Raw genomic sequence first — 19,804 nt, 5'->3', positions numbered from 1 at the left:
TTTCTCTGATACCAGTTATTTGTCACCACGCGATTACATTTGTTTATTAAACAATGACACGTCGTGCTTTTTATGTCTATTTACAGTCACATGGAGTCTCGTGTTGGAACAGCTTCACCTCTGACTTCTACGAAGCACCAACACTTCAAATATGTCCTTCAAAAATATTTACTAATGTCGTCTTCTCAACATCTGCAATACCTGTGTAAGATGTTACCGTAGAAACTTTCTCGTGTATTAGAATGAGAAAATAAATATTCGCGCTTTAAAATTTTTACGTTTTGTTCTTTTGGATTCATGGATTTGATCCAAACGACACAGAACCGAGGTAGCAGCACGTTTGGCAGCACCTCGAGCTCCCAGTCTTTTCAGGTAGCTCTCACCCAGATTGGATTTCGAGATCTCCCCCGAGGCCTCTTTGCAGAACTGTTCAAGCAAGGAGAAGTTTCACAGCAACCTTCAAGTCATTCCAGAGATTTTCCATTGGATTTAGATCAGGGCTTTGACTTGGCAACTCCAGAACATCCACCATGTTCCTAGCAAGCCGCTCAGTAGTAGCTTTAACCTTCTGCTTGGGGTCCTTGTCCTGTTGGAAGATGAATTTCTGACCGTTTTCAGAATTTATCAGCTTCTTCACCAAAATACTCAGGGAAATACAGTTAGCTCCACCCATTTTCTTCTCAATCTTGACATCTTCTCCAGTCTGTTGCATCCCTACTGTTATGCTGCCACCACCATGCTTCACAGTCAGGATGGTGTTGGCATTCATGCCAAAAAGTTCTCCAATGGTTTCATCTGACCACAAAACCTTCTGCCAGGTGTCTTTGTGCAAACTTCATACAGGACTCCAGATGGACCTTTTTTGAGAAACCCAGTAGCTTTCTTTATTTTCTTGGTGTGTGATGTCCAGTTTCCTCTTTTGGCCATAACATCCTGTAGGTCTTTTAGAGTTGCGATTTGGTTCCTGGGGTCTCAGACATGTACAGTAGTTTTGATGGATGCCCAGATGTTGGCACACTGTGGGTGGTGCCATGGACTTTTCACTTCTGAATGATGGATGAAAGGTTCTCCAGGGAATCTTCAAAACCTTGGGGATCTTTTTATATGAGTGATTCCACGCTTATGGGTACTGAAATGGGGACATGAACTTATTTTTAAAAATTCACCTAAAACCATTTCTTTTTTTACCATCAGGTCACAAAACATGTAATCTTTAATGAATGATATGTTAAAAGATAACTAATTTTCTGAGATGTAATAAAAACATATTTATATGCCAAAGTCAAGCCTATGAGTTCCAAAATGATGTCTGTTCCATTACTTCTGTTACGATTGTCCATCTCGCGTCTGTTACAAATTAATTACAATCTAGCTCTATACCATGTTAATCTTATTGAAAGAATGTGTATGTTTATTCTACTACACATGTTTATTAATTATATTTGCTAAAACATCACCTTCCTATGTTTCAAAAAGTAATTCTACATTGTTAAAATTGAGAATCTATATGTCCACAACACTTCTGTTACGTTCTGACTTTGGCATATAAATATGTTTTTATTACATCTCAGAAAATTAAAGTTATCTTTTAACATATCATTCATTAAAGATTACATGTTTTGTGACCTGATGGTAAAAAAAGAAATGGTTTTAGGTGAATTTTTAAAAATAAGTTCATGTCCCCATTTCAGTACCCATAAGCGTGGAATCACTCATATGCCTCACCTGTGTACCTTTCCACAGCTGTGTCTCACTCATTTTTAGAGGTCTTTGGAGCCCAAGCTGCTGCCTTTCTCTGGATCAGCACTGGAAAATTATTGTAATGCTTTAAAATGAATATCATTAGTAACGACCAAAATGAATTAATAAAGCATGTGGAAAATAATATTAATTTTGTTATTTTATCATTAAGCACAAAACTATTGATAAATCGTGGTGTCCGGATACCGGAAAAAGGCAGCCTTCCCTCCGGGATAATCTCGCATGACGTCACGCGTGGAACCCCGCTTATCTGGGTCATTTTGGTTCATCTGACTCCGTGCTTGTTTACTCGCTGAAATTGGATATTGTTGTTGGAATCTTGCAAAAATAACGATGTGAAAGCGCTGCGTTGTGTTTGGCTGTTCAAATCCCGATACAGCAGGACATTCAGTTCATGAATTTCTGAGAAATGACACTAATCTAAAGCGGCAGTGGGTGGGTGAGGTTTGTACAAACGAAGCGGGCAGATTTTGTGTCTCTGACTAATAATAAATCTGATTCATCAAGTGTTCATCACCATCGGAACGACCACATGGGAATTACTGGAGCAAAAAGAAACCCGTTTATTTAATAAATGACATTTGATCTGACACTTGGACAGTTCGTCAATTCCCTTATTATCCCACACACGCGCACACACACACACACACACACACACACACACACACACACAGTGCACCAGACGCAGGATTATGAGCAACATTTACACGCTCGCGACATCCGATCTTATCATATCTGATGCACTTTAACAGGGAAAAAAATGCACGTGCGCAATCATCAACATTAATTATGAACTGAAGCGTGTTAAATGCTCTCAGATTGCAATATTGTAAGACTCAATTTGTTTTTAGTTTTGTTCAGGAAAACATGATGAAAGGTAACCATCGCGTTCTGCACATTCTCTCTCTCTCTCTCTATCTCCATCTCACACGCACTACAGAGGAAGACTGTCGTGAACTGGCAGTTTCTCATCTTGGGGGCTCGAAAAGATAACCATTTACTCTGGAATATCCTTGACAATCATCAGCCCCTTCATCCGACATATAAGAATCCCAATCACTGTCAGAATTCTCTCCAAAACGTGAGACTGGTCTAACCACTGCTGCACACGTGAACGAAATTGATACCTGGATTGTTACACGCGTGACGTCACGCACCCCTTCGGGATCTTCCGCTTCAGTCTCGGCAGATTCCGTGAAAATCGGCTGATCTTATTGATTTTCCATCAATTTATGGCCTTTTGGATCAGCTATGGTTCGAAAACACATGGTCAATCAACATCATGATTGTTGCTTTGCTCAAGGAAAACAGTGGTGTTTAGAGGCCTTACAGACACTTAAGCGATCGAGTCAAGATGTTGAAGACGAAGACTGTGATCCTGAAGGTCATTGGTGATTCCTGGGATTGTTTCAGGGACGTTGCAGTAAAGGGGGTGTGTTTACTTACTAAACCAAGATATTGTACTTGTTCATTTTTAAATGATGATAGAAATGTTTTATTGTTAGGTTTTCACTTTTACATTAAACGCGTGTGTAGATTAGCGAAGCAAAATAATTCATTGTATTTTAATGCCAGATAAATGTGACTGTAGTGAAAGTGTGTTCGTTTTCTCTCTGCTGTTAGAGAAAATAAATCAACACTTTCTCATCAATTTGATCATTTAACAGGGATTTTTGCATTTTATCATAATGAGCTGCTCATGGGGATTTTTTTTTCCTCATGTTGTGTTTTTTTGTTTGTTTGTTGTTTGTTTTTTATATTCCTTGCAAGACAGGAGTAATTGTTGTGAACAGGACTTTCTCTCTCCCTCTGTTTCCCTTTTTTTTCCTATTCAAATACTAAATCCTAAAGCCTCCCACTTAACGCTCCCATCTCTCTCTCTCTCTCTCTCTCTCTCTCTGTGTGGTTAGTGTCTCTCCTTCTTCCCCCTCCGCTCTGCGCGCTCTTTCGCTCCGTCGTCCTCCTGACGAGTGGCAGGGTGTTTCCGGTGCGCGTGGTGTTCTCTCCTTCCTCCAGTCCAGCACACGTCGGGCATATCAGCAGCTCCTGGAGGTTCTGGATGAGAACCAACGCAGGTGATCCGTCTCTGCCCCGTCAGTGCCTGTGACCTTTGACCCTTTGGTTCTTGCTTGATGTGAGACTGCATGGTTGTGAGATTTACTGGATTCTGTGTCCTGTAGATTAGTAATTGATTTAGAATCATTCCTTCCTGTTGCTTTGTTTCTCCACCTCATACTCTTCTGGTTTGTCTCCGAGAGAGAGAGAGAGAGAGGGGGACAGACAGACGGACAGAGAGAGACGGACATGGACAGAGACGGACGGGGAGAAGGGGAGACAGGGACAGAGAGACAGATGGAGAGGGAGGGGGACGGACGGAGGGATGGATGGATGGATGGACGGAGAGGGAGGAAGGAAGGGGGACGGACAGAGGGACGGACGGAGAGGGAGGGGGACGAGGGGGAGGGGACGGACTCGGACAGAGAGGGACGGATGGATGGATGGACAGGGAGAGAGGGACGGGTGGAGAGATGGACAGACGGACAGGGAGGGAGGGAGGGAGGGACAGATGGGGACATGGACGGACTCGGACAGAGAGGGATGGACGGATGGATGGACAGGGAGAGAGGGATGGGTGGAGAGATGGACAGACAGAGAGGGAGGGACGGACAGGGAGACAGAGAGAGAGAGACGCCTCAGACACAGCTGGAAAAAAAAAAGATTTCTCTTCCATTGAACTTTGGTTATTTTATGAATCAGTACTTCAGATGTTCTTGATGCACAAAAGTCTGACAAGCACAAGTTTTAAATTATTTATTGATTTACTTATTTATTTGGACTCGTTGTTTCTTTTTCTCACTGTTTCCCTTTTGGTATTATTTTAAGCAAACACCAGCGGTATACATTTCATTATTCATTTTATTGTGATTTTGTAACTAATCAGTTCTTGTTGTTTTGCGTTGAGTTCAGTTACTCATCACTCTCTGTGTGAGTCCTGAGCACGTCCCAATAATATTCCTCCCAGCCTCTTCACATCGCATCCCGTCGTTGATCAGACTGCCATCGTTATTCAAACACTCATGTTGACCGAATAAACTGAGACTCAACAGAAACTCATAGATTTTTTTTTCATGTCATTTATGCTGCGCTCCATTAACCTCAGAAGTCAGTGCTAGAAATGACAACATGTATCTCCAAAGAGGAGATGCATGGATGTGGTGAGAGAGGACATGAAAGTGGTAGAGAAGGATGCAGAAGACGGAGTGATGGAGGCGAAAGATCGGCTGTGGTGACCCCTAATAGGGAGCAGCCAGAAGTCGTCGTCATCGTCTTTGTACTATTTTCAATGAAATATCAAGTTTCCGTAATGGACAAATCATTGCATTATGTTTTTATTTGTATTTTATTCATGAACGTCCGTATTTTTTTTGGAAACGGGGTTGCTGGACAGATTTGCTAATAAACATGATACAGATTACTACAGCTTTCACTCCTATTGATTCACGGAGCAGCCATCTTGGGTTTTGAGGTCGGGTTTGGTGAGGTTTTACTGACTTTCTGAATCCGGACTCTGACATCAGTGGGTGCTCTGATCGATCTTTCTGACTGTGGACTCAGAAATCCCGACTTCTCAGGACAAACGGAATGCACTGTTGGAAAGCACTTTGTTTGTGCTTCCTACTCTACCAGTCAGAGGTCTCTTTATTAATATTAGTGAGAGTAATTCACGAAGACTTGCGGTGTCCTCAGTCTCGTTTGTGTTTGAAGTGCTGAACAGTATTCCTGATGAAGCATGAGATGAAAAAAATGAATTAATTAAAAACTGTTTCGCACATTATTTACATTTGACAAATTTTCAACCATCAGCCTTTATTAAAATCTGTAGGACGTTTTATTAAACGTTGTTGAAGTCTAATCATGACCAGACCTTTGACTGATGGAGTAACGTGTGTGATTTGGGATGTGGTTACATCGTCCGTCTGTCTGTCTGTCCTCCTTTATCTCGGTTCTTTTCCCTCTCTTCTCCTCAGTAAGCCTTCTCTGAGAGGGGGTTCCACCTCGTCTAACCTCCAACATGATAACAGGTAACTCCTCCTTCCTTTCCGCAATCTCCTCCTCCAACACGTTCCTTTCGTGTTCCTCAGCATTTTAGACCTGCTCATCTTTTATATTTACGTAACTTCCTGTCTCGTATCGTGTCGTGTGCAGCACTACCTTTAGATATGAGCTCGTTTAGGAAAGACAAACGAAAGAGAGTACACTAGAGAAAAGCTGTAGAGGAAAAGGAGCAGCACACGCGTAACTGCATCAGGTTTGTACTTTATCCACAGTGTCTTGCATAAATATTCACTCCCTCCTTCCATGAATTTTTCTGCATTTTGGCACCGGACTGAAATTGAGAGGTTTATTACCTCACCAGGGGCAAGTAGGGCTGCACGATTATGGAAAAAATGATAATCACGATTATCTTGATCAAAATTGTAATCGCGATTATTAATCACGATTATTCTTGATGTTAGGGAAATCACTTAAATTTAATTTCACTATATTCAAACAAACAATATGAACAGCTTTCAGTGCAGAATGAAATTTAAAAGAGCAATTCTGATTTCCAAATGACAAATAAATGAAATTTATCCAAGAAATTACCAAAGGATGAAGGAACTGAAAACTCAGTTGCAACAATTACATAGCATTATACTGAGGCCTACAAGTTTTTAGCTAGAAAGAGCAGCCTATCAACATGCTCTGGCTTTAAACATGAGCGAAGGCAGGTCACAGCATTGCCTCCAGCGCTAAATAGTCTGTTGTTCCGACATAGTTAGCTTTTCTCTCTCACCTCAATCTGTTACCTACTCTCACGCCATCACCCCTTGAAGATATCACTGCACTGAAGCTCTGCACACTTGGCTTGCTTGCTTATTTAGGCGGAGTAATGAAACCTTACATGCATCGGTTCACCCCGTAATGGTTTGGCGGAGTACTGGTCAAAGTGCTTGATCAGATATGCAGCAGAGCTCGCATTTTAAATGGAAATAAATTGCGATTTTCATTTAATTTAATCGTGGCAGCCAAAATCGCGATTTTTGATTAAATTCGATTAATTGTGCAGCCCTAGGGGCAAGGTATTGTTTTCAGTGGGGTTTCTTTGGTTTTCTTTGTTTCCAACATTACGAGAAAACGGCTGGACCAGTCTTCATGAAACTTTCAGGATCGATGGGCATTGGTCTCAAAAAGAACCTCCAACATTTTGAGCCTCATCCAGTCACCAAAAAGGTCAAAACGGATTTTTTTTTTCCATGATATCTTCCTTCATATTCATCATATTTACTTCAAACCAATTCCAAAATGTTCATCTTTCAATTCTGCTTCCATTTATATGCTACACGACGGGGTATCTCTGATAGTTTTCTTAGCAGGTGGGGGTCAAGGTCACGGGTTTTCAGAGGCTCATAACTGGGAAACGGTTCAAGATGGAGAGATACTTTAATATTATTGACACATGGGCTTTCATTTGGCACCATGACCTTTTGACCTTGAATGACGTTGAAAGGTCATATGCAGGGTCACGGACTTTCAGAGGCTCATAACTGTGAAACGGTTCAAGATAGACAGATAATATTATTGACACATAGAAAGTCATATATACTGTAGGCTAGGGTGCATCAGTTGCCCCCTAAAAATGAAAAGTTCCTCCGATCATGATGCATTTTTGTTTTTATGTTCCGTTTGGTAAGAAAACACACTGGGTGAAATATTTTGACAAAATTCAAAAGTTTAATGGTGGCACCAGGAGCTCAAAGTTATGGAAAAAGCTGCTATTTTATGACTTTTATGACAAAATTTCGATCACTTTTCATGAAACATTATGGCACCTTATAGAGTATACCAAATATCTTAGATCCACATTTTTAGTCCATATTCTAAATATATTATCAAGCACAGTTTGAGTTTTAGCTGTTCATTGAATCATTGTTCAACTACTTTTAAACAATACACATGTATTATGAATCACATTAATGCTTCTCAATCCCTTGCAAAGGTTCTTAACATGATCTCTGGGGCACAAGAAATCAATAAATGGAGTCCAACATTGGGATTCAAACCTTAATCATAAAATAAGCGTTTTTTGGCAAAAAATGAACCTCATGGTGCCACCATTAGACTTTTGAATATGGTCAAAAAATTTTACAGGATGTCTTTATTGGTGAAGAGGAACACCCAAACAAACATGCATCAGATTTTATGAAAGTGAGGGAAACTGATGCACCCTAATGTAGGCTCTCATTTGGCACCATGAGCTTTGACCACGAGTGACCATGAAATGTCAAACTCAAGGTCACGGGTTTTCAGAGGCTCATAACTTTTAAAATGGTTAATGATGGCCAGATGTTGACCATCAGCAACATATGAGAAGTCCCATATGGGCTTTCAGTTGCCACCTTGACCTTGAATGACTTTGAAATGTCAAACTTAAGGTCATGGATTTTCATAAGACTCTCACCTGGCAGCTGATGATTGAGAAATATTACCATTATCAACATGTAGGTATTCCGATATGGGCTTTCATTTAGCACTATGAATAGTGACCTTGAAATGTAAAACTGAAGGTCACGGATTCACCTTGTAAGGTGACTAGGCCACACTGCCGGGCGAGGTTTGGTTTGCCTGGCAGCACTTATGTTTTGATTTGACATCGTACTATATGTCTAAGGGGCAAATTATTGGTTTAATTGTGAAACAAAAAAAGACTTTTGTTGGTCGTATAATTATTCAGTCTCCAGTTACAGCTGGAAGGCTTCTGACGTGTGTCTTTCCACATCTGGATCATTTTGCACATCGACACCTGGGTTTTTTTTTTATAAAGACTCTGGATGTTTTCTGGTTTTGATCCCCTCCAGCAGAGCTTTGCTGAACCTCTGCACCCGTCTCAAGTCTTTTACAGACTTCTTTGAGGATTATCCTGGACTTGGCTCCCTCTATCTTACCCTCAGCCCAGACCAGTTCCCCGGTCCCTCATGATGAAACGCATCCCCACAGCATGATGCTCCCACCACCACGCTTCACTATCACAATAGTGTTCTTAATGTGCTCATCAGTATTGGGTTTCCACCAAATATAGACTTGTAAGAGAAAAAGCTTAATTCTGGTTTCATCACATTCTGGAGTCCTCGCATGTTTTTTCTTTTGGTTTCTTTTACCCTTTCTCGCCAGTCTTCTTCAAAGCCCAGCTTTTGTAGAATGGTTGTCCTGTGAACATCTCCCACCTGACCTGTGGATCTCTCCAGCGCCATCAGTTCCCCTTTTGGGTCTTGGTTGCTTCTCTGAGTCCTATCCAACTTACCTGGTCTCTGACTTTTGGTGGACGTCCTTTTTTAAGCAAACCCATGGTTCTGCCATGTCGTTTCCTTTTTGTAGAACGCATTCAGTGGTGATCCTGGACGGTGTGTCCAAAGTTCCAGAATGGGATGAATGCTTATACAAGGCACTGGAGTTGCTCATGATCTACTGTACCATTTAAGAACATCTCTCACTTATTTGCAGCTTATAAAGGGTATTTTTCAATGTCAGAAATTTGTATTCCTGGAATGTTTATTGACGCAATCTCTACTTTCCTGGCAGATTTACCCTGGCGACACTGGACATGTCTGTGGAAGGTGAAGACCTGGCCGTGGCAGACGCTACAACTTTAAGGAGACAGGTACAGCCAAGTCGGGGGAAATTTTTATATAATTTTTTTTTTTTTTTTTAAACCTGTGTTAGGACAGAGTCTTCCCTGGAGGACGAAGACTTGAATATCCTGTCGGTGTGTCACGCTTTCAACTGTTCCTCACCTGACGAGAACCAGACGGAGATCCCATCAGGCACCTCCGAGTTCTTATTTAAATTAGAACATAAATTTTACATCGACACTTACAGTTGTGCTCATAAGTTTACATACCCTGGCAGAATCTATGATTCTTTGACCATTTTTCAGAGAATATGAATGATAACACAAAAATATATCTTTTCCACTCATGCTTAGTGGTCGGGTGAAACCATTTATTGTCAAACGACTGTGTTTTCTCTTTTTAAATCATAACGACAACAGAAACTACCTAAATGACCCTGATCAAAAGTTCGCATACCCTGGTGATTTTGGCCTGATAACATGCACAGAAGTTGACACAAATGGGTTTGAATGGCTACTAAAGGCAACATCCTCACCTGTGATCTGTTTGCTTGTAATCAGTGTGTGCGCATAAAAGCTGAGTGAGTTTCTGGGATCCAGACAGACTCCTGCATCTTTCATGCAGCCACTGACGTTTCTGGATTCTGAGTCATGGGGAAAGCAAAAGAATTGTCAACGGATCTACGGGAAAAGGTAGCTGAACTGTATAAAACAGGAAAGGGATACAAAAAGATATCCAAGGAATTGATAATGCCAGTCAGCAGTGTTCAAACTGTGATTAACAAATGGAAAATCAGGGGCTCTGTTAAAACCAAGCCACGGTCAGGTAGACCAACAAAAATTTACGCCAAACAGCACAGAGACAAGCCTCAAAACTTCTGGAACAAGGTAATTTGGAGTGATGAGACCAAAATTGAACTTTTTGGCCACAACCATAAACGCTACATTTGGAGAGGTGTCAACAAGGCCTATGATGAAAGGAACACCATTCCTACTGTAAAGCACGGAGGTGGATCGCTGATGTTTTGGGGATGTGTGAGCTACAAAGGCACAGGAAACTTGGTCAAAGTTGAAGGAAAGATGAATGCAGCACGTTATCAGCAAATACTGGAGGCAAATTTGCACTCATCAGCCCGGAAGCTGCGCATGGGACGTACTTGGACGTTCCAACATGACAACGATCCAAAACGCAAGGCCAAGTCGACCTGTCATTGGCTACAGCAGAACAAAGTGAAGGTTCTGGAGTGGCCATCTCAGTCCCCTGACCTCAATATCATCGAGCCACTCTGGGGAGATCTCAAGCGCGCAGTTCATGCAAGACAGCCCAGGAATTTACAGGAACTGGAGGCTTTTTGCCAAGAAGAATGGGCAGCTTTACCATCTGAGAAAATAAAGAGCCTCATCCACAACTACCACAAAAGACTTCAGGCTGTCATTGATGTTAGAGGGGGCAATACACGGTATTAAGAACTGGGGTATGTAAACTTTTGATCAGGGTCATTTGGATGTTTTTTGTTGTCATTATGATTTAAAAATAGAAAACACAGTTGTTTATCAATAAATGGCTTCACCCAACCACGAACCATGAGTGGGGAAAAAAGTTTTTGTGTTATCATTCATATTCTCTGAAAAAAGGCCAAGAAAGCAAAAATTCTGCCAGGGTATGTAAACTTATGAGCACAACTGTATTGCTGGGTTTCACATGACGTCACATCCACCTCATTAGTTATTCAAAACTTCAGCTGGTGCTCAACCAAAGCTCAGTTGACAAAGCGTGTGTACGGAGAAGGTGCATTGCTCACATGAAAAATGCCTTACGCTTGCGTTGTTTTAGGTTGTTCGAATCGATCAAACCGTGAAACTGATACAAGTTTCTTCAGGGTTCGCTATGAGCTAATAAAAAAGGGTGAACGAACACAGGATTTCACAAAAAGACGTCGATAAAGGCGGCTTTTGAACCTCTCGCTGAAATCGAACGGAGCCGAGTCGAAGCCTGCTCGAGTTTGCAGTGATCACTTGGTGAAAGGTTTGTATTTCCCTCTCAGCTACGTCCTTAGTGTTTTCCAAGTACTTTTCTTGCTATGTGTTGTTATTTTACGGGACTTTTTTTCGTCACGAAGCGCTAAAGTCCCCAGCTGTTTCTTTGTTTACTCCTCACAATGCATGAAGGTCGCGACAAAGTTCTTCCCCAGCCGTACAGTTACAATGCGCCGTGATCACGTCTCCGTCTTGTTTAACTAAGATCCAGGTCTTTAAAGGGGTTTCTGATGATCTTTGTGAATGATTTATCTGAGAGATAAGAGCCAACACAAGTCAGAATCAAATGAACTGTTGTTTGTTTACACTTCAACTTGCAGCACTTCGTTGTGAAGACGCGAACGAAAAGCTTAAACAAACTTACACGGGCAAAAACAATACAGGATTCATTCGGCAGTGACTTGATACTGAGGTGCTTCACCCAGCCACATACAAAACAGTCGTAAGCCTCCATACTCTTCCACACTTTCATCTGTTTTGCGGTGTAGAAGGACGTCTGCAACACCAGATAGTTCGAGATGTCGGGGAACTCGACTGAAGGGTCGTTTTCCAGATCGTATGACAAATCCTTCTTTCCCAGACTGTAGGGGTCGATTCTATTGCACATAGCAATCTTCTGAATATATCTAAAGCCAGCAGTGGCTTCTAGATTACGAGCGTACTCTGATAAGTTATCACTAGTTGTTTGTTTGCACTACGGCAGCTGTTTAGACCACCAGCTATTTCACTTCCGGTAAAACCGCTAAGAAAAGTCATGGGACTGAAACCCAGCGATACATGTCACAAAGTGACCAGACAGTTTACAGTATTTGCAGTTGTAGATTTAGACTTTAAGTGCACTGTATCCTTCCTCCGATCACTTGTGATAAACAGCTACGACGTCATGCGCTTCTCTTTTTACGTTGATTTGAAAGACAAAAAATATTTTTTTTAAAAAACAAACTAAGTTCTCTGTTCTGAAGCCTTTCCCGTGGTAGAAACCTATTTACCGTGACAAAACGCTGACACTGGAGACTCCTTCCATAAACATTTAAAGCTAGACAGCGTTTCGATTTCATAAAATCAGTGAAATTTAGTTCCCTCTGAAATTCAATCATTTGTTTATTTCTGTAACATCTCTCAAAATATCAGGCCGTTCTGTGGCTGGGACGTTATTTAATTTGAGGGGATTAAAGCAAATAAGGTGTAAGAAATCGCTCGCTTCGCGCAGTCAAGCAGACAGAGGAAGTCCGTGTGCGCGCGCATGCGCAGGTTTACCTTCGTCTTTCAGGTTTTACAGCAGCTGGCATCTACAGGTTCACTTTTGACCGTGCACTAAGAGTTCCGTCATTCTGTCGCGAAACGAACAGCGAAAAAATTGAAAACTGAATTTGAGGAGAAAATTCCTTAATACTAGTGAAATGATCTTGCTGCACGGACAGATATTTTTACTTGCTAAGACATCTTGGATAAGTTGGTTGCAATCTAATGAGGTTTAATAATCTCAGAATTGGTGTTTTCGTATCCTTCTAATCGGAAATGCTAGATCGTTTCAACTATTTTCAAGATATTTTCACTTGCTAAGATATCAATTTTTTGCAGTGTGCTCGCTGAGCGCCGATATTTATTAGTTTGGTCCCGCGTTTCCTGTCCTTCGTATATAACATAACGTCTTTTCTTCTGGCTTTCCGTTACTGTAGTCGGTCTTTCACGTTTCATTCGCACGCGCACGTCCTCCATTTTTCTCTCCGGTTTCAAATTTGTATCCCACGATGCCTTGCGCGAACAGGGAAAGCCCACCACGTGATGTGATGCATGACGTAGTATCTTGTATTGCGTCATGGTGAAGCAGGAAAAAATAGCGGAGAATTTAGGGCCACGTGGAGATAAATTCATGAATTGCTCTATTTTTTTTTAAAAGAAACTAATAAAATTGGAAATCTGTGATTCGAATTCAGTAGCTTTCGGTCCACTAAAGAAAAATAATTCGGTGTCTGGGGAAATTCTTTTTATGACCAAACGTGAAAAATCTGAAAGGCGGTACAGCTTTAAATAAACGCCTGCTTAGCTTATATGGAGAACCTCGCCGTAGCTACAATTTTCATGTTTCTTTGTTATAACGAACAAAACGTTTGTTCGCATACATGTCAACCCCTTTGGGCGTCCACCTGTAGTATCAAATCCATAAAATCCTTATAGCCTTCGAATCGCACCAAACTTAATAAATAAATAAGTAAATATAACTTGCCTGAGAACTTCCTCCAGCATGTCGAAAATCGCCTCGCCCGTGCCGATATTGCACACGGGCATGTCTATGATTCTTGACTTCGCCCCTCTGTTTATGTCGAAGATCCGCACCAAAACGGCCAGTCGCTTGTCCGTCTTTTTGTCATTGGATTCGTCGATCATCAAGGAAAATGGCAACGTCCGGCAGTGCTGGATGATCGGTAGTGTAGCTTCGGGGGCCAAGCTCTTTTTGATTATTTGTGTTGTTTTGGTGCGCCTACAGCTGATAGATTTCGCAATCGTACTGTCCGTGCAAATTCGCGGCAACAGTTCTGTCAGGTGGTCCGCAACGGCTAGCGGCAAATCGTGCTGAGCAATAAAATTACAGATCGTAACTTCTGCTCTTATTACACTTGTTGGATGATCATCGGTCTTAGGCTTTGCAAACATCGTCATTTGCGGCTGATTCTGTTTCTGGTTAGCCTGGCAAGCCAGACTAAATGTGAATATTTAGTCTGGTCTCGCTCGTAGACATTTCCGAAGCGGGTAGGAGGAACAACCCGCTGTCTTTCAAACTGCCTCTGTGCGTATAGGCCAACGCTCTGACCAATCAGCGCAACAGTGACTGTGACGTAGTCAGAGCGACAGAAAGCAGTGGGGGAGGCCTTGAAATAAATAATTTTTCAAAATGCATATTAATTAATAAACAGGTTCTAGATATTAAGAAGTTTGGAGATAATGACCACAAGTTTGGAGTCTGTACCACATACACTTTTTTTTTTTTTTTTCCAAGTGTTTTTCAAGGGTTTGCTTAAACTGTTTTTGAGAGTTTTTATTTAGTGGTGTTTGGTGAAATAATTTCCCTTAAATTTAAAATAACGGGAAAATAAGAAACAATCAAAAAGTAATGTTTCAAAGCTGTTTATTAATTCTTCGTACTGCACAAACTAGCCCATCCTTTTGGCTACGAGCGGAGCCAGCTGGTAGATCAGACTTTTGCCATAGCCGGTCGGCAAAACAGCGAAAACGTCCTTCTTGAAAAGGAATGAGCGGAGAGCCTCTTCCTGCTCATGTTTCAACGAAAACTCCAAGTCTAATTCTTCTAAAACTGATTCCAAAGCGGAGTCAAACGCGCACTGTTCACTAGCCGTAGCCATCTTTCCTGTTGCGCTTTCTCCAGCGTCGCGCAGCCTTGTCGTCACTCCTGCAAAAGCCCGCCCAAAGAATCCAAACAAAAACCTTGCGTTGTGATTGGCGGGCACGATTTGATGCCCGGGGTGTTTTTGTTTATATGGTGCGAGGCTAGACGCACTCGCTAGGCAAAAATATTTTTGGCTGCTAGGCGGGTGGGTCTAGTTTACTAGGCTAGTTTCTGGTGCAAATTTCGCTGATGTAGTTTGGACCTCATGTGTTCCCTCACGTCATAAACTCCAGACGCCGCAACTTTTATATCTCGCACACAAACTGTGCAGTGTGCGTACTCCTCATTTTTCGCCTGAACAATGACACCATTAAATGTCTCCTTCCATTCAGGAAGATACCGCCCGCCGTGTCTCATTTTCTTTCTCTGTGTTCCCATTCTTTCACTCTGCAGACGCTATTCAAAATCTCTCAGGTGTAAACAATGTCGCTCTGCACAATGAGAAAATCGTTCGAACAATGACCGTTTGGCGCGTTTAAATGCAGATCGTCCGCATGACCGGAACGAGCGAAGTCTCGCAGTCACGATACTGCACGAGGCTTGAGGAATAAACATCCGGTTTCACATAGTCTGGGTTATCTGGCCCTGCATACACGCTGTTCTTGGTCTATGAATCGAGCTTTTGTATGTTTTTGCGACGATCAGCTGACGATGTTCAAGTAAGATACACAAAATAAATTTAGGTCAGAAAATACTGAAAATGCGTAAGACTTTGTTTATACGCCCGTACGCCCTTGAAATGAGCTAAAATCCTTATAATTTCCGGACAGTCCGTATAGGTTGACATGTATGTGTTCGACTTTGATAGCGTGGAGCGTCCAGGGATCATACAGGTCCCTGTGAACAGAGCCTAATCTAGGGCGCGTAATATGCGTTTTTTATCTGTCTGTCGCACATCCACTTTTTGGGCGCGAGAGTGATATTGCGTATCTATTCATTTTGTCGCACATTTGTAAGTAGAGAGCATGTAGTCGCGTTTTACTGAATCTTGTGTGTATCAAGTTGTCAGCACCCGCTAGCAAGCACTGCGGTAAATATATAGCGTTGTTTACACACCAATTGGAAAATATCAGAAAGGACCGAAGTATTCCGAATGGTTTATTTAGCGGGTAAAACAGTTTTGTGAACTATTATATCATTGGTCATTGAACCGGAAGACAGTGTATCTCAACCAATTGTGTGAAGTGTTTTAAAAATACCCAAAAGCACATGGCATATCGTTCTGTCTCATCCAAACATAACATTCAGAGCCTCCAGGATTTCGCGATTTGCAGCATCAACGCAAATTCAACCAATCCCCGCGAATTCAGGGCGGTGTTGCAATTCTATCCAATCACCGCAACTTTCCCGCAAATTTGACCAATCGTTGGCGTCGTCTTGCGGCGACGTCGACAAACTACCTTCTGCCTTCCGTGTATACGTTCAAGAGAAGCAGCATGTGCGCAGTGTTGCCAGATTGGGCGGTTTTAAGTGCATTTTGGTGGGTTTTGAACATATTTTGGACTGGAAAACATCAGCAGTATCTGGCAACACTGCATGTGCGAGTCAGTGTTTATATAGGCTTAAATTCTGTTACTGAAAGTGTGTTATGTTTACAGTGAAGGACTGTGTGCACTTTATTTTTTTTACTTAATACAAGAAATTAATGGATGCCAACATTTTTGCCAAAATGGTATTTTATTTTCCATTGTTTAGGCAGCTTCAGCATCATACTGAGATTCTGTTCCAATTGTTGTTTTTTTTCGTCTATGAAGCCTGAGCCATTTATTTTATTAGTTTATAATTATTGTTTAATTTAGTCTTCAGGAGAGACTGCCTGCACACAGTACTAGTATTAAGTGTTTTTTTTTTTTTTTCTTACATGAAAGCTGAGGCATTTATATTATATTTTAAGGTAACTTCATGTTGTGCTGTGAGGTTCTCTGCACTTTAACTTTTGAACCAACAGGTGCATTTGGATAAGTAAAGCCTATTTTTCTGCTTTTTTGTAGTCCTGGTAATCTTACACATCCTACATGATTGCTAGCTTTTTTTTTCTTTGAGTAATTTGTTTAATTTTTCTTGTTGAAAGTTCAATTTAGTATTATGTTAATGATATTCTAAAAGTAAAGATTAATAAAACTGTTCTGTTTATAGATGTACTCTTGAAAATATCTACCAGTGTATTACTTATTTTTCTGTCCCCACTAACTGGAACAAATGAGGGATACAGTGGTGCTTGAAAGTTTGTGAACCCTTTAGAATTTTCTATATTTCTGCATAAATATGACCTAAAACATCATCAGATTTTCACACAAGTCCTAAAAGTAGATAAAGAGAACCCAGTTAAACAAATGAGACAAAAATATTATACTTGGTCATTTATTTATTGAGGAAACTGATCCAATATTACATATCTGTGAGTGGCAAAAGTATGTGAACCTTTGCTTTCAGTATCTGGTGTGACCCCCTTGTGCAGCAACAACTGCAACTAAACATTTGCGGTAACTGTTGATCAGTCCTGCACACCGGCTTGGAGGAATTTTAGCCCATTCCTCCATACAGAACAGCTTCAACTCTGGGATGTTGGTGGGTTTCCTCACATGAACTGCTCGCTTCAGGTCCTTCCACAACATTTCCATTGGATTAAGGTCAGGACTTTGACTTGGCCATTCCAAAACATTCACTTTATTCTTCTTTAACCATTCTTTGGTAGAACAACTTGTGTGCTTAGGGTCGTTGTCTTCCTGCATGACCCACCTTCTCTTGAGATTCAGTTCATGGACAGATGTCCTGACATTTTCCTTTAGAATTCACTGGTATAATTCAGAATTCATTGTTCCATCAATGATGACAAGCCATCCTGGCCCAGATGCAGCAAAACAGGCCCAAACCATGATACTACCACCACCATGTTTCACAGCTGGGATAAGGTTCTTATGCTGGAATGCAGTGTTTTCCTTTCTCCAAACATAACGCTTCTCATTTAAACAAAAAAGTTCTATTTTGGTCTCATCCGTCCACAAAACATTTTTCCAATAGCCTTCTGGCTTGTCCATATGATCTTTAGCAAACTGCAAATGAGCAGCAATGTTCTTTTTGGAGAGCAGTGGCTTTCTCCTTGCAACCCTGCCATGCACACCATTGTTTTTCAGTTAGTTTTTTTTTTTTTTTTTCTTTATCAGACATCTAATTTTTGGGTTTGTTTACCTGACATGTTTCGACGTACAACTTCCGTCTTCCTCAGAGTGTCACCGGATGTTATTGGTGACGCATCTTTTATCAGCTGCTGTTTCTGAAGGCGTGGCCTTCCTGTCTGGTTTGACAGGTCGGTCACGCCTTCTACTGTCTGTTTGTCCCCTGCAAGATGGCACTCCAGGTGTGGGAGAGCATGTATGCTCCCTCATCCCGGTTGATGGTCCTCGGGCTTCGCTTACGGATCTCCATGGCCTCCCTGATCCAGCGCTGATGTTTGTTATCTTCTGTGCGGATGACTCTGGCATTCCCCCAGTCCATAATGTGATTTTCCCTTTTACAGTGATCTGTTATAGCTGACTTATAATTTTCCTGTTGTGCCTTTTCTTTTATTGTTCGGGTTTGTCTTGTAGCTGTCTCCTTTTCGCACTCTTTCTTATGTTCATGTTTTCTTGTGCTGAAACTCCTTCCTGTCTCCCCAATATAAGTTTTATTGCATAATTTACATGGAATCTCATATATGGTGTTGCATCTGTTGTCCGGATGTATTCTGTCTTTGGGATGAACCAGGATCTGACGGAGTGTTGTGTGTGGTTTGACAGGTGTGTTAACATTGTGTTTCCTCATTACTCTTTGAATGCGTTCAGTTATTCCCCTGATGTATGGTAATGTAACTACTCCCCTGTGTTCTTGTTTGTTAGTTTGTTTTTTCTCTTTCTTCTGTGTTTTGTTGTTCTTAACCTGTTCCACCCCTTTGGATATTGCCCATTGTGGATATTGACATGCCTTCAGTGCGTGTTGTATATGTTGTTCCTCCTGTTCTTTGTCCTGTGGATCTGTAATTATTGCTGTGCGTTCATGTAATGTTCTAACTACGGATATTTTGTGCATTATGGGGTGTTCGGAAGTCCAGTTTAAATATTGGTCGGTGTGTGTGGGTTTTCTGTGTACTTTTATTTTGATATCCCCATCTTCTGTGTGTTGTATTTTTAAATCCAAAAATGCTATTGACTGCTCCGTTTCTTCTTCATGTGTGAATTTTATATTGCCGGTATTGTCTATGGTGTTAAGATGGTCGGTGAGTTGTTGAGTGTGTCCCCTCTTTACTTTTTCCAATATGTCGTCCACATACCGTTTCCAGAGTGTTGGTCTGTATTCCACTGGTATTGTAGTGAGTGCTTTCTGCTCCAGATCCTCCATGAAAAAGCCGCACATGATGGCTGATAGTGGGTCTCCCATGGCAAAACCTTCCTTCTGTCTGTAGATTGTATTCCTGAACTGAAAGTATGTGGACGTGGCGATGAATTGAAGGAGCTGAGTGATGTCTTGTACGGTGAGGTTTGTGCGTTTCCTGAGCGTCCTGTCTGTTTTTAATTTGTCTTGTACTATCTGTATGGTGGCTTCCGTGGGTGTTCTGGTGAAAAGAGATATGACATCATGTGAAATGAAAACTTCATCTTGCTGCATTTTGATGTTTTTTAGTTCTTCTGCCAGATGTTTTGAGTTTTTGCAGTGTTGGTCTGTGAGTCCTAGTAATGGTTTAATTATTTCGGTGAGTGCTTTTGATAAGTTGTATGTGACCGAACCAATGCTATCTACTATGGGGCGTAATGGTGTTCCTGGTTTGTGTATTTTTGGTGTGCCGTAAATCCTGGGGATGACATTGGCTGTGGGTACTAAATGATTATAATCCTGCTTATCTATTTTATTTTCATTGAGTAGTGGTTTTAGTAGTGCTTTAAGTTTCTTTTTCTTGT

The 19,804-nt window shown here is 41.3% G+C and overlaps 1 protein-coding gene across 4 annotated transcripts in view; it reads left to right on the top strand.

Moving 5' to 3' along the window:
- mffa (mitochondrial fission factor a) overlaps positions 1-19,804 on the top strand; it is a 34,001-nt gene that overhangs the window by 11,129 nt on the left and 3,068 nt on the right. For 2 of the 4 annotated variants that reach the window (XM_060943264.1, XM_060943265.1), the window contains exons 5-7: positions 3,672-3,836; positions 5,790-5,843; positions 9,382-9,460. In XM_060943264.1, coding sequence (XP_060799247.1) covers positions 3,672-3,836; positions 5,790-5,843; positions 9,382-9,460 — 298 coding nt within the window. The remainder of the gene's footprint in view (positions 1-3,671; positions 3,837-5,789; positions 5,844-9,381; positions 9,461-19,804) is intronic. The other 2 variants (XM_060943266.1, XM_060943267.1) reach the window with 2 other exon arrangements.

The sequence above is a fragment of the Neoarius graeffei genome, chromosome 16 (genome assembly GCF_027579695.1).
Source record: "Neoarius graeffei isolate fNeoGra1 chromosome 16, fNeoGra1.pri, whole genome shotgun sequence".
NCBI lineage: Eukaryota > Metazoa > Chordata > Actinopteri > Siluriformes > Ariidae > Neoarius > Neoarius graeffei.
This window is presented reverse-complemented; position numbering and strand designations above follow the sequence as displayed.